At 42.3% G+C, this 15,557-nt stretch overlaps 1 protein-coding gene and 1 long non-coding RNA gene across 2 annotated transcripts in view; one reads left to right on the top strand and one right to left on the bottom strand.

Moving 5' to 3' along the window:
• The window catches only part of D12 (YEATS domain containing 2 homolog D12), a 34,986-nt gene that overhangs the window by 10,845 nt on the left and 8,584 nt on the right, over positions 1-15,557 (top strand). Inside the window, exons 9-13 of the mRNA XM_055071381.1 lie at positions 2,096-3,858; positions 6,638-6,720; positions 8,692-8,771; positions 12,131-12,272; positions 14,805-14,840. Coding sequence (XP_054927356.1) covers positions 2,096-3,858; positions 6,638-6,720; positions 8,692-8,771; positions 12,131-12,272; positions 14,805-14,840 — 2,104 coding nt within the window. The remainder of the gene's footprint in view (positions 1-2,095; positions 3,859-6,637; positions 6,721-8,691; positions 8,772-12,130; positions 12,273-14,804; positions 14,841-15,557) is intronic.
• Positions 3,847-15,557, bottom strand: part of LOC129385166 (uncharacterized) — a 67,200-nt gene continuing 55,489 nt past the window's right edge. The window contains exons 2-3 of the long non-coding RNA XR_008612760.1: positions 14,782-14,879; positions 3,847-3,932 (exon numbers count right to left, since the gene is read on the bottom strand). This is a non-coding gene — a long non-coding RNA (uncharacterized lncRNA). The remainder of the gene's footprint in view (positions 3,933-14,781; positions 14,880-15,557) is intronic.

The raw sequence follows: 15,557 nt of genomic DNA, 5'->3' as shown, positions 1-15,557 counted from the left end.
TGCCCAGGCTGCGTCATTGATAATTTTTCAAACTTTATGGCAAACAAATGTTGTTCGTAATAGTATAGTATAAATATATATAAGTAAAATATAGTGTCAAGAGTATATATAGTATAGTATGTAATAATAGTAATAGAATGCTAAAGACTTCCAGCACACAGCAAGTGTCATATGCTTGTGTTACAACATGCTCCATGTTTACGGGAGCTCCACAGTCAGTGTTGGTCTTGATCTTTCTTTTCATGAGCACCGTGGTTTGCCCTTGTTACATTGTAAGCTGCAAACGTAACGACTGGCAATATATCAAGCTGCGACATCGTGTCCCTCTGCAAGGCAGCATATAAGCAGAATGGCTGCGACGTGTCAGACTGTTGATAACCGATTGGCACTAGGATTTGCGCATTTGCAGCTGTCGCTTTACGGTGGAGCATTACTACCACAATAGTGTTTCGCGTGTCCGGTATTCAGGTAAACGCAAGCACAAGGGGACTGGTCCTGTCTGTTTCGTGGGATGAGCTGAGGCGTAAGTGTGAACGATCTGCACAATGCAACCACCTGGTGGCACAGAGCTCATCCAAACAAAGAACTAATATAGCAGTAATGAAGTGTATTCTATTTTGCTGCTGGTGTAAATTTTTAGCAGGAGCATAATTGTGAGCACATTGTCTCTCAAAATGTTTACACATGGTTAGAGCAATATTAGCTCTTTGTTTGGCTGGTAAGCGCTGCACCACTTGGTGGCTGGACCGTGCAAACCGATCAGGCAGCTCAGGTACATACACACTAAAGCTCCTTAATCACAGCAATAGTAGTATGTAGGGGCTTTAGTTTACGCCTCCACCCATCTGTTGAAACGCCCAGCTCACCTGTGGTTACCAGAACACTGGACACGCTCAGCGCTGTGACAGAATGCTCACAATGCACGCTGCTTCGACAGCTCTCACTTGGGATTGACTGCCAGGCAGCAGAGAGGTTGGAGAGGCTTCGTGCACTGGTTCAAGACAACCAGGGGTATATGACACGACGTCCCATCATGACGCAGAGCTGTTGAAGGTGTAGCTTAGCCTCGATCACTCGGCGAATGAGTTGAGGGTAACTGGTAATTGTCTGCATCTCTCGTAATATGGGACACTTCACACAAATTGTGGTGTGAATGATTTCCTGTAGCTATACCCTGTGCATCTACAAAATTTGTCCAAACCATTTCAGGGACCCTGTAAGTTTCATTGAGGGAACTTATAGATGGAACTAAGCATTCACAAACATTTTGAAGTGGTCTGGGCTTTCTCTTGCAGTGGTCAGGCGCGGACTATGGTTTGTATAATTTGAGCATAGGTGTGCGCACAAGGGGGGGGGGCAGCAGGGCCATGCCCACCCCCCCTGGCCTTGGCCTGTTGTGTTGTGGAGGGGGCCGCAAATCGAGTGCACACTCTTTAGTTCCATGTCCCATGAGTGCCTTTGACGATCGGTACCTTTACTCAGATTACACATGTTCTTTAGCATCCTGAGCAGTTAATGTTCCTTAAAAAGCATGGTGCAAGATCTTTTGGAACATTGCTTTCCATTTATAAGAAGTTGTAACTCCTTAAATGTTTTTTTTATCCCAAGGACAGTTATGAAAAGCAACCTCCACATTTATGACTGCACAACAATCAAGACCTTGTGTATTTTCCTTTACAGAAAGAGAAAGTCATTTATAGTGCTACGGGATAGTATTTCCAATGACGAAGAGCCAAGCAGTAAGAAGGCAACGACGACGATTGGAAGCTAGCGCGGGCTGTTGCTAGTGCGGGCTATAGTTTTCTTGCACCAGTTTGTATTATGCTAGTTCCTTGTACACCGTTGCAGGTCGTTTAAAATAAGCTATAGACAAAATACACATTGCACAACAGCCTAGAACATTGCAAAGTAGAAGTGTGGCAAGCAATTATTTAATAAATATTACGCTATATTGTGACTTTTCATTCCTCATTGAATCCCAGCAGAATGTCCTAGGGTGGACTCAACCACATACTTTCAATTGACGAGGCTTGAGCACTCGCTGCAGGTATCCATATGAGGCATGTGAAAGTCCTAATCTTTTCTTGTATTACAGGTCGTTGACCTCTGGTTGCCTGCTTCAGCAACAAGATCTGAGGACTCGTCCACTGCTGGAAACAACATCAGTGCATCCAGTGGAGGCATGCATAAAGCAGTGGAGTCAGCCTCCGCATCACGCAATGAAGGGGTAGTTGCCGACAAAGCAGAAAACGAGACTTATATCAGCACAGGCGACTGCAAAGATCCTATGCCAGATGATCCAACGTCACAGCAGCATTCAGAAACTTCCAGGCCGTCAGAAAGTGTGCCCATTGTGTCATCAGCCTCAGCAACTGAACAGCTTTGTAGATTGGTCAAACTGTCGAAAACAGAGCCAGCATCCAGTAGTGCCATCACAGACACTGAGACTTGTCCAGCACTGCCAGTGGAAGTTGATAACTCAAAGCCACCAGCAGCAAAGTGCAGTGCTAGTAAGCCAAGTGTCACATCAGTTGTACAGATGTCGTCGCCATGCACAGTGGCTGGAGCAGCTTCATCACCTGTCAGCATTGCACCAAAGCCGGTACTGCCAAAGGTCCCTGCTGCGGTCAGTTCGAATGGAGTCATCTCATCCACATTTGTGAAATGCACTGACGCCCTTGGCAGGGTACTCCTTATCCCAGCAACGTCACTGCTCTCAGCTTCTAGTTCACCCATACAACAGGCAACAGTGTCGCAACAGTCATCACTCCTAAGGTCCGGTGGTGCAAATGTTCCTGTTGGTGCTGCAGTTTCTGCAACCATGCCTAAACCTCTAGGCCTTGTGTTGGCAAGTGCCAGCAGTTGTACTCCCAATGCGTCTCCAGTGAATGTCACGGCAGTTGGTGCTACATCAGGAGCAGCCCTGAGCAAAGGAGGCACTGCTGTTGGAATTACCCATGAAGAAATGCCTCCGTCTTCATCCAAAATACCAGGGAAAGCTGCCACAATCACCGTTGTTCCATCTAGTGTGCCTCATGTGGCAAGCGTTACACCTGCAAATGTTCTTGCAAATGTTGCGACTCTTCCGCTTCCCAAGGGCAGTCTCATTGCTACACCTGGTGCTGCTGGCATTGCCAATGTAAAAAAAGTTGTGCCTGCAGTAAGAGTGATTAGGCCTGCCTTGTCATCATCTGCTGCAATTGTGAGCAGGACAGTTGCGCCTACTAGCACTCTTCATGCTGCCTTTGCTTCCACAGTAGGAGGTACAAGTGGTGCGGGGCTCCTTAGACATTCCAGTGTAGTGTGTACAGCGCCCATGTCCCCAAGTGTCAAGGCTGGAGTGGTGCCAGCAGTGGCAAACAGAACAAATTTACTCAGCGTCATTTGCAGCAGACCAGCTGTCACTAGTGTAAGCGCTTCTGCTCCCATTGCATCTGGTGTGTCACCGCAGTTTGTTGCGATTGCTCCAGCAGCAGTGAATAAAATCAGCCCACTCAGTGTCGTCTATAGCAAAGCCACCTCAGAAAGAACATTGGTGGTGCCACAAGTGCCATCGTCGGCAATGCCATCTGCTTCTAAGGTGAAACCTGTACCGAGCACATCACCCTACACATTAGTCATGCTTCCTGGCACTGGCGGTAGCCAGGGCCAAGTTGTCTTGCTCCCAACATCTTCTGTGAAGCCCACGGACACAGTCCCAGCTCCAGTGGTTGCCCAAGGGAAGCAATGCCCTCTGCCATTTGGTTCACCAGGCAACCAGGTTGTGCCCACAGTTGTCTCTCCTGCAGCCTCTTTGCCAGCCCAGCCTGAAAAAGTTGATCCTGTGAAGGAGTTGCGAGACAGACTGGACGCTATTAGGTTAGAGAATTTGCTTCAGGTCTTTTTTGAAGGGCTTTGCAGGACTTGCATCTTTCGCTATTTGTTCGAGCCACCTGCAAGGAAAACATTCGTGGTCAAAGTGTTTGGCATGTGCAGTGTTGAGTGCACATTTAATACGCATTCAATATGCCCCTAAAGATCTGCTGTTGTGTGCCTGACTTGTTAAACTTGTAGTACCAGCGTCACGCAATGCAACTACTACTTCGCTTAAATCCTTTCTGAAAGCAGTTTAACCACTTGTTCTTTGTGAAAAAGAGAAACATCCGTACATTTTTTCTTTTCCTTTTTAATTTCTCCAAGATATTTTTGTACATCTTGGCTCGAGGTTGTAAAACTACATTCCCGGATTGCCCTTCATTATTCATTCAGAAAGCAAGAAATGTACGTTGCACCCTGCACATATATGTATGTGCATGGTGGCAGTGGTTCGTACTTGAGAATAAGTTTTAGTTATGCCATAATTACCTACAGATGGTAACATAACAAAAGTTAATAAAGGGACAATGAGACCTCCACCCAAACGTAGCTAATTACTACAAAGAAAACCTACATGGGTTCCTCGAAAGAAAAACCTTGCAGTTGAAAAAAAATTCGTCCTGGTCCGGGACTCAGACCCGGGACCACCGCCTTTCCAGGGCAGCCGCTCTACCATCTAAGCTAACTAAGTGGCTAGTAGATGGCAGGGCAAAGTCAAATTTATCAACGACTCAAAGCAAAGGCAAGAGTTTGGCGTAAATAGTTCTGCCTGCAAGGTGGAGAGAAGTAATTAATAAAGGGAAAATGAGGCATCCACCCAAACGTGGCTAACTGCTACAAAGGAAGCCCACACGGGTTCCTCGAAAGAAAGGCCTCGCAGTTATTATTATTACTATTACTTCTCTCCACTTTGCGGGTTTCCGCAGAACTATTACGTCATAACAAAAGTTGTTCTAAGAAAGTTCCCACAGTGGGCGTGAAAATTTTATTTCAGATTATTTGTCTTATCATGCTGACATGCATGATGCTGACATGTGTGGGAACAAGAAAATAATATGCATGAATGTCAAATGACACTTGGTTGTAACACCACTGTTCGTTGGTTTCTGGCAAATAAAGTAAGGCAACACTACATACTCTGTTTTACACTTAGCAGGCAACACTATGTGAGCTAGGCAAGTAGTGCCATCATAGAAGTTTCATTCCATGCACTTCACAGTGCAGTCATGTTTTTATTTGCGATGTTTTCTACAGAATAATTGCTTCTTATATTACAACTACTGCTTGTGGATGCGAAGTTACATCAAATAACATATTAGTTGTACTTTGTACTGCAAATATGTGACATACTATGTTTTGGTCACAAGCTCTAGCTGTATGCTCGTTACGGAAACATGCTATTTCTCTTGTTCTGTGATTAATTAAGTCCATATGTGCAATGCCTTCCGTGTAATAATTATGTCAACTTTTGCAACGTAAATTTATGAGATCTAATGTTACATTTAATATACATGGTACATACCCATATTTTTGTTCGATGTGCAACGCACTATTTCTCGTCAAATGCAAGGAGGTTAGAGAAATCACTCTAGCCTTTGCAGCATTGAAACAAAGCACAACTTAGACATGTTGGGCTTGTCTTTAGTAATATCAGTAGAAACAAGTTTAGCTAATTTTTTGAACAATTTAACCACGGTTTGTTTCCATCTGAGTTCAGAACAACCGTTAAACCCTGTGACTGCGTATGTAATGGTCATTAGAAGTCTCATTTCCAGAAGAGTTTTACTTAAGGGGCAGATAAAGGCAGGAGCATGCTCTTGCCAACCTGCATCATATGTGCGTAACAGTATGTAGGCAACAATGGGTCACTTTGACTTGTGCAGCAAAAGTCACAGTGTGTACGTACAGTACAGTATTTCTTCTCATTACTGTCGAGGCCCCACAAGGCTTCAAAGCATAATTGCACAGCGTGCTATGTTTTAAAATCAACACCAATTTATGTGTTCGCAGTGACGTAAATGACACACAAGCCCTGGTATTCCATATTAAAGGGGTTCCTCCAAACATTTTTAGCGTGGTAAACAAACCTGCTTAGTCGTTGCAGAATTTTGTCATAAGCATTTGAGCGTAATATCATTGCTGTACTTACAGCCAAGGACCCTACAAAAGACTGTTTCCTCTTCTCTTGAACTTTCTGAAATTCCTGCCATTTATTGTCTATATCCCTATACACTTATAAACACAATAGGCATTCACTAAATTTCTTTAGATGCCAGTTCTTAGCAGTGATCTTAACAGATGCAAAAACAAACCATCTCACTGCATATGGGGAGGAGGTTACATCTGCTGTTAGAGTATGATACTACTGTACCAATACTATGACTTACAAGATCAGGTACCACAAGGGTCTGTTGTGGCACATGATGATAGGCACAGCATAGTTGAACAGTTTCGAGTGCAGTCAGAATGACAAAATGAAAAGGAGGCTGGGTAGGCATGGCACCAGCAACTCTTGACTGCTGATAGCAGTTTGTACAAGGTGCAGTCAAAAACTTTCTGATGGAGTAGCTCTATAAACAGACACCCAATCTAACAGCCACGGAAGGTGCCCAGGATGACACAAATACATTTCACACATCTTGTAAAAGGTGTGACTGGTAATACACATGTGAGCTCACACAAGCTGCACATTTTGCCTCAAGTGTGCGCAATCCTTATAATTTCAGTACCAGTCTACAATGTGCAATTGTGCATTCTGAAATTGCTATTTTCTACTCTGCAGGCTCTGTGACTTCAAAGATATGAGAGAGACTCTCTTTGCAGTGGTGGCACATTTTCCCCTAGTCGGTGTCACAGAGTGTGAGAGTAAGTAGCCAATTTCTAGAGTTGGTCATCGCATTTTTCTGAATCACTTTAATTTAGTTTACAATTTCGAACTCGTAAGGCTGTGCTTGCATTGTAGCTCCATGGTGGTTGCATTCCACCACTTAAACGGCCCCACACCACGTTTGGGCAGTGCAAGCAGACAAGCGCAGTTCGTGGATTAGGCAGTGGAAATCGTGTCTGCAAAGTATCAAACAGCTGCAGGGCACAAGAACAGCTGAGATTTCAAACATTAGCCTGCACCCTCTTCCTCCCAGGGGAGCCCCGCTTCTAGCCAGAAAGTCAAGCTCGCAAAGGAAAATGCTTTTACATAAGATGCAGTGCCTGCAACGTCATCAATAATGGTACATAACCTCGGGAAATTACCTAGTGCACAATGCACAATACCATCATTGGGAGTATGGGCTGCTGCAATAAGGATAAGACAAAAATATGGAAGCGAGGCTCGTGATGTAAACCTGATGCAGTCGCTCAGCGCCGGTGTGGGAGAAGGCTGGGAAGAAAACTCGCATCACGTGCAGACGCTAGCCAAGGTAGAGGGGGAGAGTGCTTACATTGGCTGTGAAGCTCTTCCCTGGCAGCATGGCAACACATTTCAATATCTCCTGTTTTCTAATAATGAACCAATTTGAAAAATTATTGCGGTAGAATGTTCCCTAGACTGCACTCTTCAGGTTGCAGTCGATAACCAAAATTGGCAGTGGCACTCGATGATAAAGGCACACTAAAGAGAAGCGCTAAATCAGTCTAGGCTGATAATGTGTTCTTTCAAAACTCTATTTTCATTATTGTCATGGTATATGATGAATTACTAGGAAGCGAGAATGAAAGCCAAACTTTAATTTTTTCAAATTTCGTACCAACACCCAAGCACCAGTATGTCTGTCAGACATCATATATTTCAAAGTATTTCTTTCTATTTGGGCCATTGTGGTGCAATAAAAGCTCTTAAAGTTTTCAAAGTTCGTTCTATGGCTGCTTTAGAATACAATGTAATACCTACCAATAAAAAATTAAATACTAGGCCTGAACAGAGACAGTCAGAATCCATTATTTCATAATGAGCTAGTGCAGGAACTTTAAGGCGGCGGTGCCACCAGTCTCGCTCTGGTATCTATTCCGGCTTATCAGCCCTTTGTAAGGCTGGCTGTTTTGGTATTGTACATGGGTAATTTTAATTTACTAATACAGCTAAACTTGGTTTTCTCTTTAGTGTCCTTTTACCACGAGGTTGCTTGTTCGATCCCTTATCATGGCTGTCGCATACTAATGAAGGTGAAGCACAGATATTCGTCTGCTCAGTTTTTATGCACTTCAGTGAAACCCAGGTGGTCAAGGAAGGAAGGAAAACAAGAGGTGAAAGGTAGAGGGGTTCCAGGTGGTCAAAATAATTCAGCAGACCTTCACTACCATGTTCCTCTTTGTTTACTATGCAGTTTGAATATGTCAAATCCGATTGGTAACAATTTCATAAACTAAATCGTAACTAATCGGGCTCTATGTCTGTCTACCTGCTCGGGCACATTGTTTTGTGCTGAGTTCGTATTTATTGTGCTAGAAAGGCAGTGACCAAATATAGTGGAGTTTTTAGCAAATGTTTATCTCATTTTATCTCAAATTTATAGCCAAGCAGGTAACTGGGTGAGTTGATTGACGTTCACATGAATGACTGCAGCACAGTTTTTAATTACGCATGCCAAACCAGATAGGATGACATTTGTGCTTCTTTTTGTACTGTGTCATTAAATATGTACTGCAATTATCAGGATATTTCACTTCGATTAGAAATTTAAAACTCGCCAATGACGACATAATAACTGTATTATTTCATAATAATGAAGACCACCAAATATCTCCCAGTTGAATCAATGGCTTACTAGTGAGGGTCAGGCAGAATTCACTGAATTTATTCTTGATCTTTACACACAATTTAGCTACCTTTCTTGCTTCCAGAACTGAACTGCTTTCCATATGCTGCAACCGATAGCGCAACATACTTTTCGTGGCCTTTGCCCAAGCGGCGAGCCTCGGAGGTGAGTCTAATCTACAGTGCTGCTTCAAATTTGCTTTCTGTTGTGTTTTATGGCAATAAATGTCATGGGCTCATTCCCCTAGTCATTTTGATGTTTGTCACTGGAATCCCAGAGCACTTTATCAGAACGTCAAAGAAGAAAAGTTGCAGTGCCCTGTGAGGACTCGAACTCTGGAATCGCAGATTGCCAGCTGAGGAGTCTGCCTCAGTAATTTGACCAATGCTGCATCAAAGAATACTGTGCTTGAACAACACTGTGCCTGGCCTCCTGAGCACTTTTAAAACGATTGGCTGTTGTGGCTTATTCATACAATAGTGCCAAGGCAAAGATATATTTAAACAGAGCTGGTAGTGTGAAGCAAAATACAGGATAGGAAAAGGAGAAAGAAAGAGTTGTGTCTCCACTTCACCACTTGGGATCACTACCTACACAAATGAACACGACTCGGACTAGAGGCATCACTATTTAGAAATTGTTTCACTTTTCCGAGATTTTGCAAGACTCAGCGTTGGACGTGTCAAAGTACATTGGCTACAGCACTCTTGGCATCGTGCGAAGATAGCGGCAAAGCTTCAGAAACTGTCAGCCAGATACGTGGATGCATCTGGTGCCTAGTTTCGCAAAAGGTCGCAGAAGTGATCGCTCGAAATTCTTCATTCCATCGCTCTTTGCGTGGTCCTTAACTTGTCCTCAAGCTTCTTTGTCAGTCTCCAAGTCTCTGCCCCATATGTCAGCACCAGTAAAATGCACTGATTGTATACTTTCCTTTTCAATGATAACGGTAAGCTCCCAGTCAGGAGCTCACAATATCTGCCGTATGGAATCCAACGCATTTTTATTCTTCTGCGAATTTCTTTCTCATGGTCAGGGTTCCCTGTGATTAGTTGACCTATGTAAACATACTCCTTCACAGACTCTAGAGGCTGACTTGCGATCTTGAACTCTTGTTCCCTTGCCTGGTTATTTATCATTATCTTTGTCTTTTGCATATTAATCTTCAACCCCACTCTTTCACTCTCCCTGTTAAGGTCCTCAATCATTTGTTGTAACTCATCCACAGTGTTGTTGAATAGAACAATGTCATCGGCAAACCAAAGGTTGCCGAGATATTCGCCGTCGATCCTTACTCCTAAGCCGTCCCAGTTTAATAGCTTGAATACTTCTTCCAAGCATGCAATAAATAGCATTGAAGAGATTGTGTCTCCTTGTCTGACCCCTTTCTTTATAGGTATCTTTCTACTTGTGTAGAATTAAGGTGGCTGTGGAATCTCTGTAGATATTTTCCAGGCATTTACGCAAGCGGTCTGTACTCCTTGATTACGCAATGCCTCTATGACTGCTGGTATCTATACTAAATTAAATGCTTTTTCGTAACCTACGAAAGCCATATAGAGAGGCTTATTGTACTCTGCGCATTTTTAGATAACCTGAATAATAACGTGGGGGTGATCCATTGTAGAGTATCTCTTCCTGAAGCCAGCCTGTTCCTTTGGTTGACTAAAGTCCAGTGTTGCCCTTATTCTATTGGAGATTATTCTGGTAAATATCTTATATAATACTGGGAGTAAGCTAATGGGCCTATAATTTTTCAGTTCTTTAACGTCTCCCTTTTTGTGGATTAGTATAATGTTTGTATTCTTCCAGCTTTATGGGACCCTTCGAGTCGATAGACACTTCCTATAGAAAGCCACCAGTTTTCCTAGCATTATGTCTCCTCCACCTTTGATTAAATCGTCTGTTATTCTATCCTGTCCTTCCGCTTTTCCCCGTTTTGTGCCTTGCAAGGCCCTTCTGACCTCATCTCTAGGTATAGGAGGAGTTTCTGTATACTGTTCATTATTGTTTTGAATAGAGTACTCCTGAGTCCTCTGGGTACTGTACAGGTCAGTATAGAATTCATCTGCTGCTTTTATTATACCTTCAAGATTGCTGATGATCTTACTCTGCTTATCTTTCAGTGCGTACATCTTGGTTTGCCTGTGCCAAGTTTCCTTCTAACTGATTTCAGGCTGCGACCATTTTTTATGGCTTCTTCAGTCTTCCTCACGTTATAATTTAGAATATCACTTATTTTAGTTTTTTTTAATCAGTTTTGACAGTTCCGCGAATTCTATCTTATCTCTTGAGTTGGACACTTTCATTCTTTGTCATTTCTTTATTAGATCCTTTGTTACTTGGGAGAGCTAGCCTACTGGCTGCCTTGGTGCCTTGCCTCCCACTTCATCTGCTGCCTCTGAAGCCAGCCTCGTTATGGTTTCATTCATTACCTCTATGTCATCATCATCATCATCATCATCTCTATGTTCTAAGGCTGCATATTTGTTTTCAAGTACCTGCCTAAATTTGTCCGCTTTTACCCTTACTGCCTCTAAATTGACCTGTTTTTTCTTGACCAATTTTACTCTTTCTCTGTTCAAATTGTCGTAAACCCTAGCCCTCACTAACCCATGATCACTGCACTTTACCCTACCTAACACTTCTACATCCTGCACTATGCTGGGATCGGCAGAAAGTATGAAATCGATTTCATTTCTTGTTTCACCATTAGGGCTTTTCGAGGTTCACTTTCTGTTGCTACGTTTCCTGAACAAGGTGTTCATTATCCTCAACTTATTCCTTTCTGCGAATTCTGCCAGCATCTCTCCTCTAGCGTTTCTAGAATTGACGCCGTAGTTGCCAATTTCCTGTTCACCCACCTCCTTTTTCCCCACTTTTGCATTGAAGTCACTCATTATGTACTACCATATACCGAGTTTGCGCTTTTCTCATCGCTAATTCAACATCTTCATAAAAGTGATCTACTTCCTCGCCGTCGTGACTGGATGCTGGAGCATAGGCTTGTACTACCTTTAATCTATACTTAAGTCTGATTACGACTACTGCTACCCTCCCGTTAATGCTGTAGAATTTATTATTGTTGCCCGCTATGTCCTTATGAATTAGGTATCCTACCTCGTATTGCTTCCTATCAGGAAGACCTCTATAGCTGAGAACATGGCCGTTATTTAGCAATGTGTAAGCCCCATAATATCTCAAACAATGTCTGATAGTTCCTCAAGGAGTCCTGCTCAGCTAGCCTCACTCAAGAGGGTTCAGGTGTTAAACGTTGCAAGGGTCAGTGTTCGATTCTTACAGCAAAATCAACGTAAAAGTAACTGCAGTGTAAAAAAGTCCACTCTTTTTCAAATCTGCATATTCCTGCAGCATTGCAATCGTCTCAACACATGCCTTGTTGTAACTACCTATAGGCCGTGAAAGTTACCACTTCTTGTGTACATTTTTTACACAATTTATGCTAAGCCTATCCTTGTTGTAATTTTGATTGTACAACTGTCCGTGCTGTGGATCTTATTGGACAGTGGATGCGGGCTTGCGACGTGCGACAGACTCTCCAGCTGCTCATCCAGCGCCAGCAGCCTTCCTGGCTTTTGTCATATCTCCCTTCGCGGCGAGCCATTGTCCTGCTGTGTCGTCGTTTTGGCTTCACACCTCTACACCCCGGTAAGAAGCAAGCAGAGAGCTAATATCAGAGACACGTGTAACATTCGTTGGAGAGCCACCCAATCTATGTCCACAATGGCTAGTGTCTAAAACTTTCCAGACACTCTGTCGTCAATTGTTTTGGTGTTCTATATTTGTAAGTACTCACAGCAACATCAAATGTTGCTTTAAAGTCCAACTGTAGCGAAATTTTGGACAGCGTAAGAAACCAAGATTAAGTTAATGTAGATGTAAAGGAGCGTCCATGCAAAATTTTACATTTGAAATACGAGTGTAAGCGTCACAAAAAGCTTGCAAAAGTAGCAGTTGCGAGGTGCCACAATGAGCCCTCTTTTCCTCCAGACGCTCGAGTCTGCCAAGTGCGGCTGCCTGCAGCAAGCTGAAAAATCTCCAAATGCAGCCTGATAAATTATACAATGACCAGCTCTGTAGCTTTATCAAGATTGGTTCAGGGAAATATACAACTACTCACCTATAACAAATTTATCCAACGTAATATTGCATTGCTGTAGGCCTTTAACTCCACAAATCCCAACCGCCATTCCACATCAAGGAAAATAAAGCAACTTGTTAACAATTTTTTTCTGTCCATGAACATTATTTTCGTACGTACAAAAAACATCAACAATAAAGTGTTAAGTGAGTAAAAATGAACTTGTCTAGTAATGAACTACTTAGTAAGTTATTTGCTGAACTATCAGCAACTGAGAACTCAATTCGTCTTATCGAAAACACTAGCAAGGGCTTTTCGGTAATTATGTGCTTGAGTCAGAACTTTGAGGCGTCAAACCCAGTGCAGTAAAAATTATATGTTGGACTTTGTGGAGTTAAATAAGTGAAGCATGTATAAATAGGTTTTTCACCTAAACTGCTTGCTCATTCTTGCTCAAATTTTATGCAAGGCATTTCACAGTTCGTTTTGTTCAATGCCGTGGTAAGGTGCACGGCTGCATAGCCAGCAGATGCTGCCCATTGCCAATTCATCATCCTGACTGGTGTGCGTGTTGCGGTTTTCTTTATCTTGCCCAAATTAATGTAATTGGAACAAAAATTTTATACACCTGCCTGTGGACAGAGTGAATTAATAGATGAAGTGAATCGTGTTAATGAAACAACCTGAGCATTGTAACGCCAATTTTGCTAAAAGTGCAGCTACTACTACTTGTTGCACATAGTCTTCTGTATAGTTTTTCGTTCTAGTTCTCTTGTCTTTTCGAGTTGCATAATATTCATTCCTATTTGTGAATTTTTCTTCTTTGAATGCTCAACAACAGCAGTGCTACTCACCCCAGGTCTTTACCGTCATGGTTGGCTCTGTGGCTATGGTGTTCTGTTGATTAGCACTACGTCGCAGGTTCAGTTTTTTTTTTTTTTTAATGTGTAGATATATATAGCTACTGTTGTCCATCGGGCTGTTATAGGGTGGGTTTACAACACTGACATACAACGCTTCAAAATTCAAGTAAATAGAGTGCCTAGAACTTTATACAATGCAATCTTATGTAGTTGAGAGAAAAATGACCAAACTTCAATGTAGCACAGTTATACACCTCTGGTTTGAGGTACTGCACACGAATTTGGAGTTTCGGTAGGTAGCCACGTTTCAACAAGGTCGCAATGTAAAAACACCAAAGTGCCATGCTTTGGGAGCTTGTCAAAGGATCTCGGGGGGATTTTAAACTCAGTCAATCAATTTATCTCCTACCTCCCTCTCCCCTAGATTATTTTGCCTCAGCAAATGTAGCAACCCTACATGCATGAGCTAGACATTTTGGCATCTGAACTTGATGTGATGCTGTTCTTCGGTATGAATGTTGTGTGTACATCTTTTTTCCTTGTATTCTGTAGGTTTATATTTTTGCATAAGCAAAGCACCTTAGGTATGCTATTTCTAAAACTCTCTATCTATTGATTAACAGGTTTTAATGTCCAAAGTGACTGCAAGGTTGAGAGATACTGTAGTGGAGGGCTCCAGATCAATTTTGACCACCTTGCATTCTGTAACGTAAAACTAAAGTTCGCGAGCGTGTTTTTTTTTCGCCTCCAGCCAAATGCGGCTGCTGCAGCGTAGAATCGAACTCACAACCTCACGCTCAGCAGCTCAATGCCATCTCCACTGAGTTGCAGCAGAGTCATCTGCAGTATCATCTTGTTACAAACAAGCTATAGCTCTGCTTTTAAAATCCCACAAAGGCTAGGCTTGGCTTGGCCCTAAGAGTCACTGTAGAAAATATCTCAGAGAGTGACAGTATTGAAGATAAACAAAATAAATATTTAAGTTGAATAAACATTGCAAGATACATGGTTTAATTAAGTGATGGCATTTTGCAGCAATTAGAAAAAAACTGCTGTCAAAGTATCTTTCTTGGACACGTGCATTTAGCACACCTCTTTTGTTCAAGAATGCCAGTTACAGTGGTTCCTGCACCCTCATTCACTGAGCATTCATTTTTTTACCTTTATAAAAGCAAGCATTGTATCTCCTTTGTTGTGATTGAATGTCACTTACAATCCTCCTTGTTCATTTTGCAGATGCTGATAATGAAATTGAAGAGATGGAAATTGGCAGTAAGTACTTGGAAGTTCAACATTCATTTATCTTTGCACCTGGAGTAAAAAAGCAGCTTATCAGTCCCTTAGGTCACATGTTCCATAACACTAAGCTTTTGAGTGGTGTGGGGATAAATTATAGACATAAAAAAATCATTAAATGTTTATTAAACATTGTACAGCCAGTGTACACTTCTCAGAGATATATATTAGGTGACTGTATTGAGAGGGCTTTTCAGTTTTGTGTACAATTATCACTTTTCTTTTTAATTCATGTTTATTTCTATAAACTCACCGGCTGCACATTGTGTAACTTTGCCTTGGCAGTTATGTTTTATTGTGAACAGACGCAGATCGCATATGGCTGTTTCACCAATCAGCAGATACTCTGTTACTTACTAATTATCATGTTCAGTGTACAGGTTTATTTCATGCATTTAAAGCTCGATGCTGCTCCATTTTGTAGAACTTTCTGTTGCAATTTCATGTAAAGATGCCCATGCCCTAAAATGGCAGTCCATGTGCTATGCGTTATGCAACATGTTGGGGCCAGAGCAGGCGATCACACATTTGAAAATTGTGTACAGCAAGATCATTGAAAGACCCCAATGGATTCTTCAGGGTTCTTGGTTTTTGTTTGTGGTATCTTGTTTCATTTCACCGCTTTTTTTTTTATTTACAATATTGCTACTCTCATTTCAGAGCATGGCAGTTGGGCGCTACAGTATACATGTA

This window comes from Dermacentor andersoni, chromosome 5 (assembly GCF_023375885.2).
Source record: "Dermacentor andersoni chromosome 5, qqDerAnde1_hic_scaffold, whole genome shotgun sequence".
NCBI lineage: Eukaryota > Metazoa > Arthropoda > Arachnida > Ixodida > Ixodidae > Dermacentor > Dermacentor andersoni.
The sequence above is the reverse complement of the archived record's forward strand: the minus strand, read 5'-3'. Positions and strand labels throughout refer to the sequence as shown.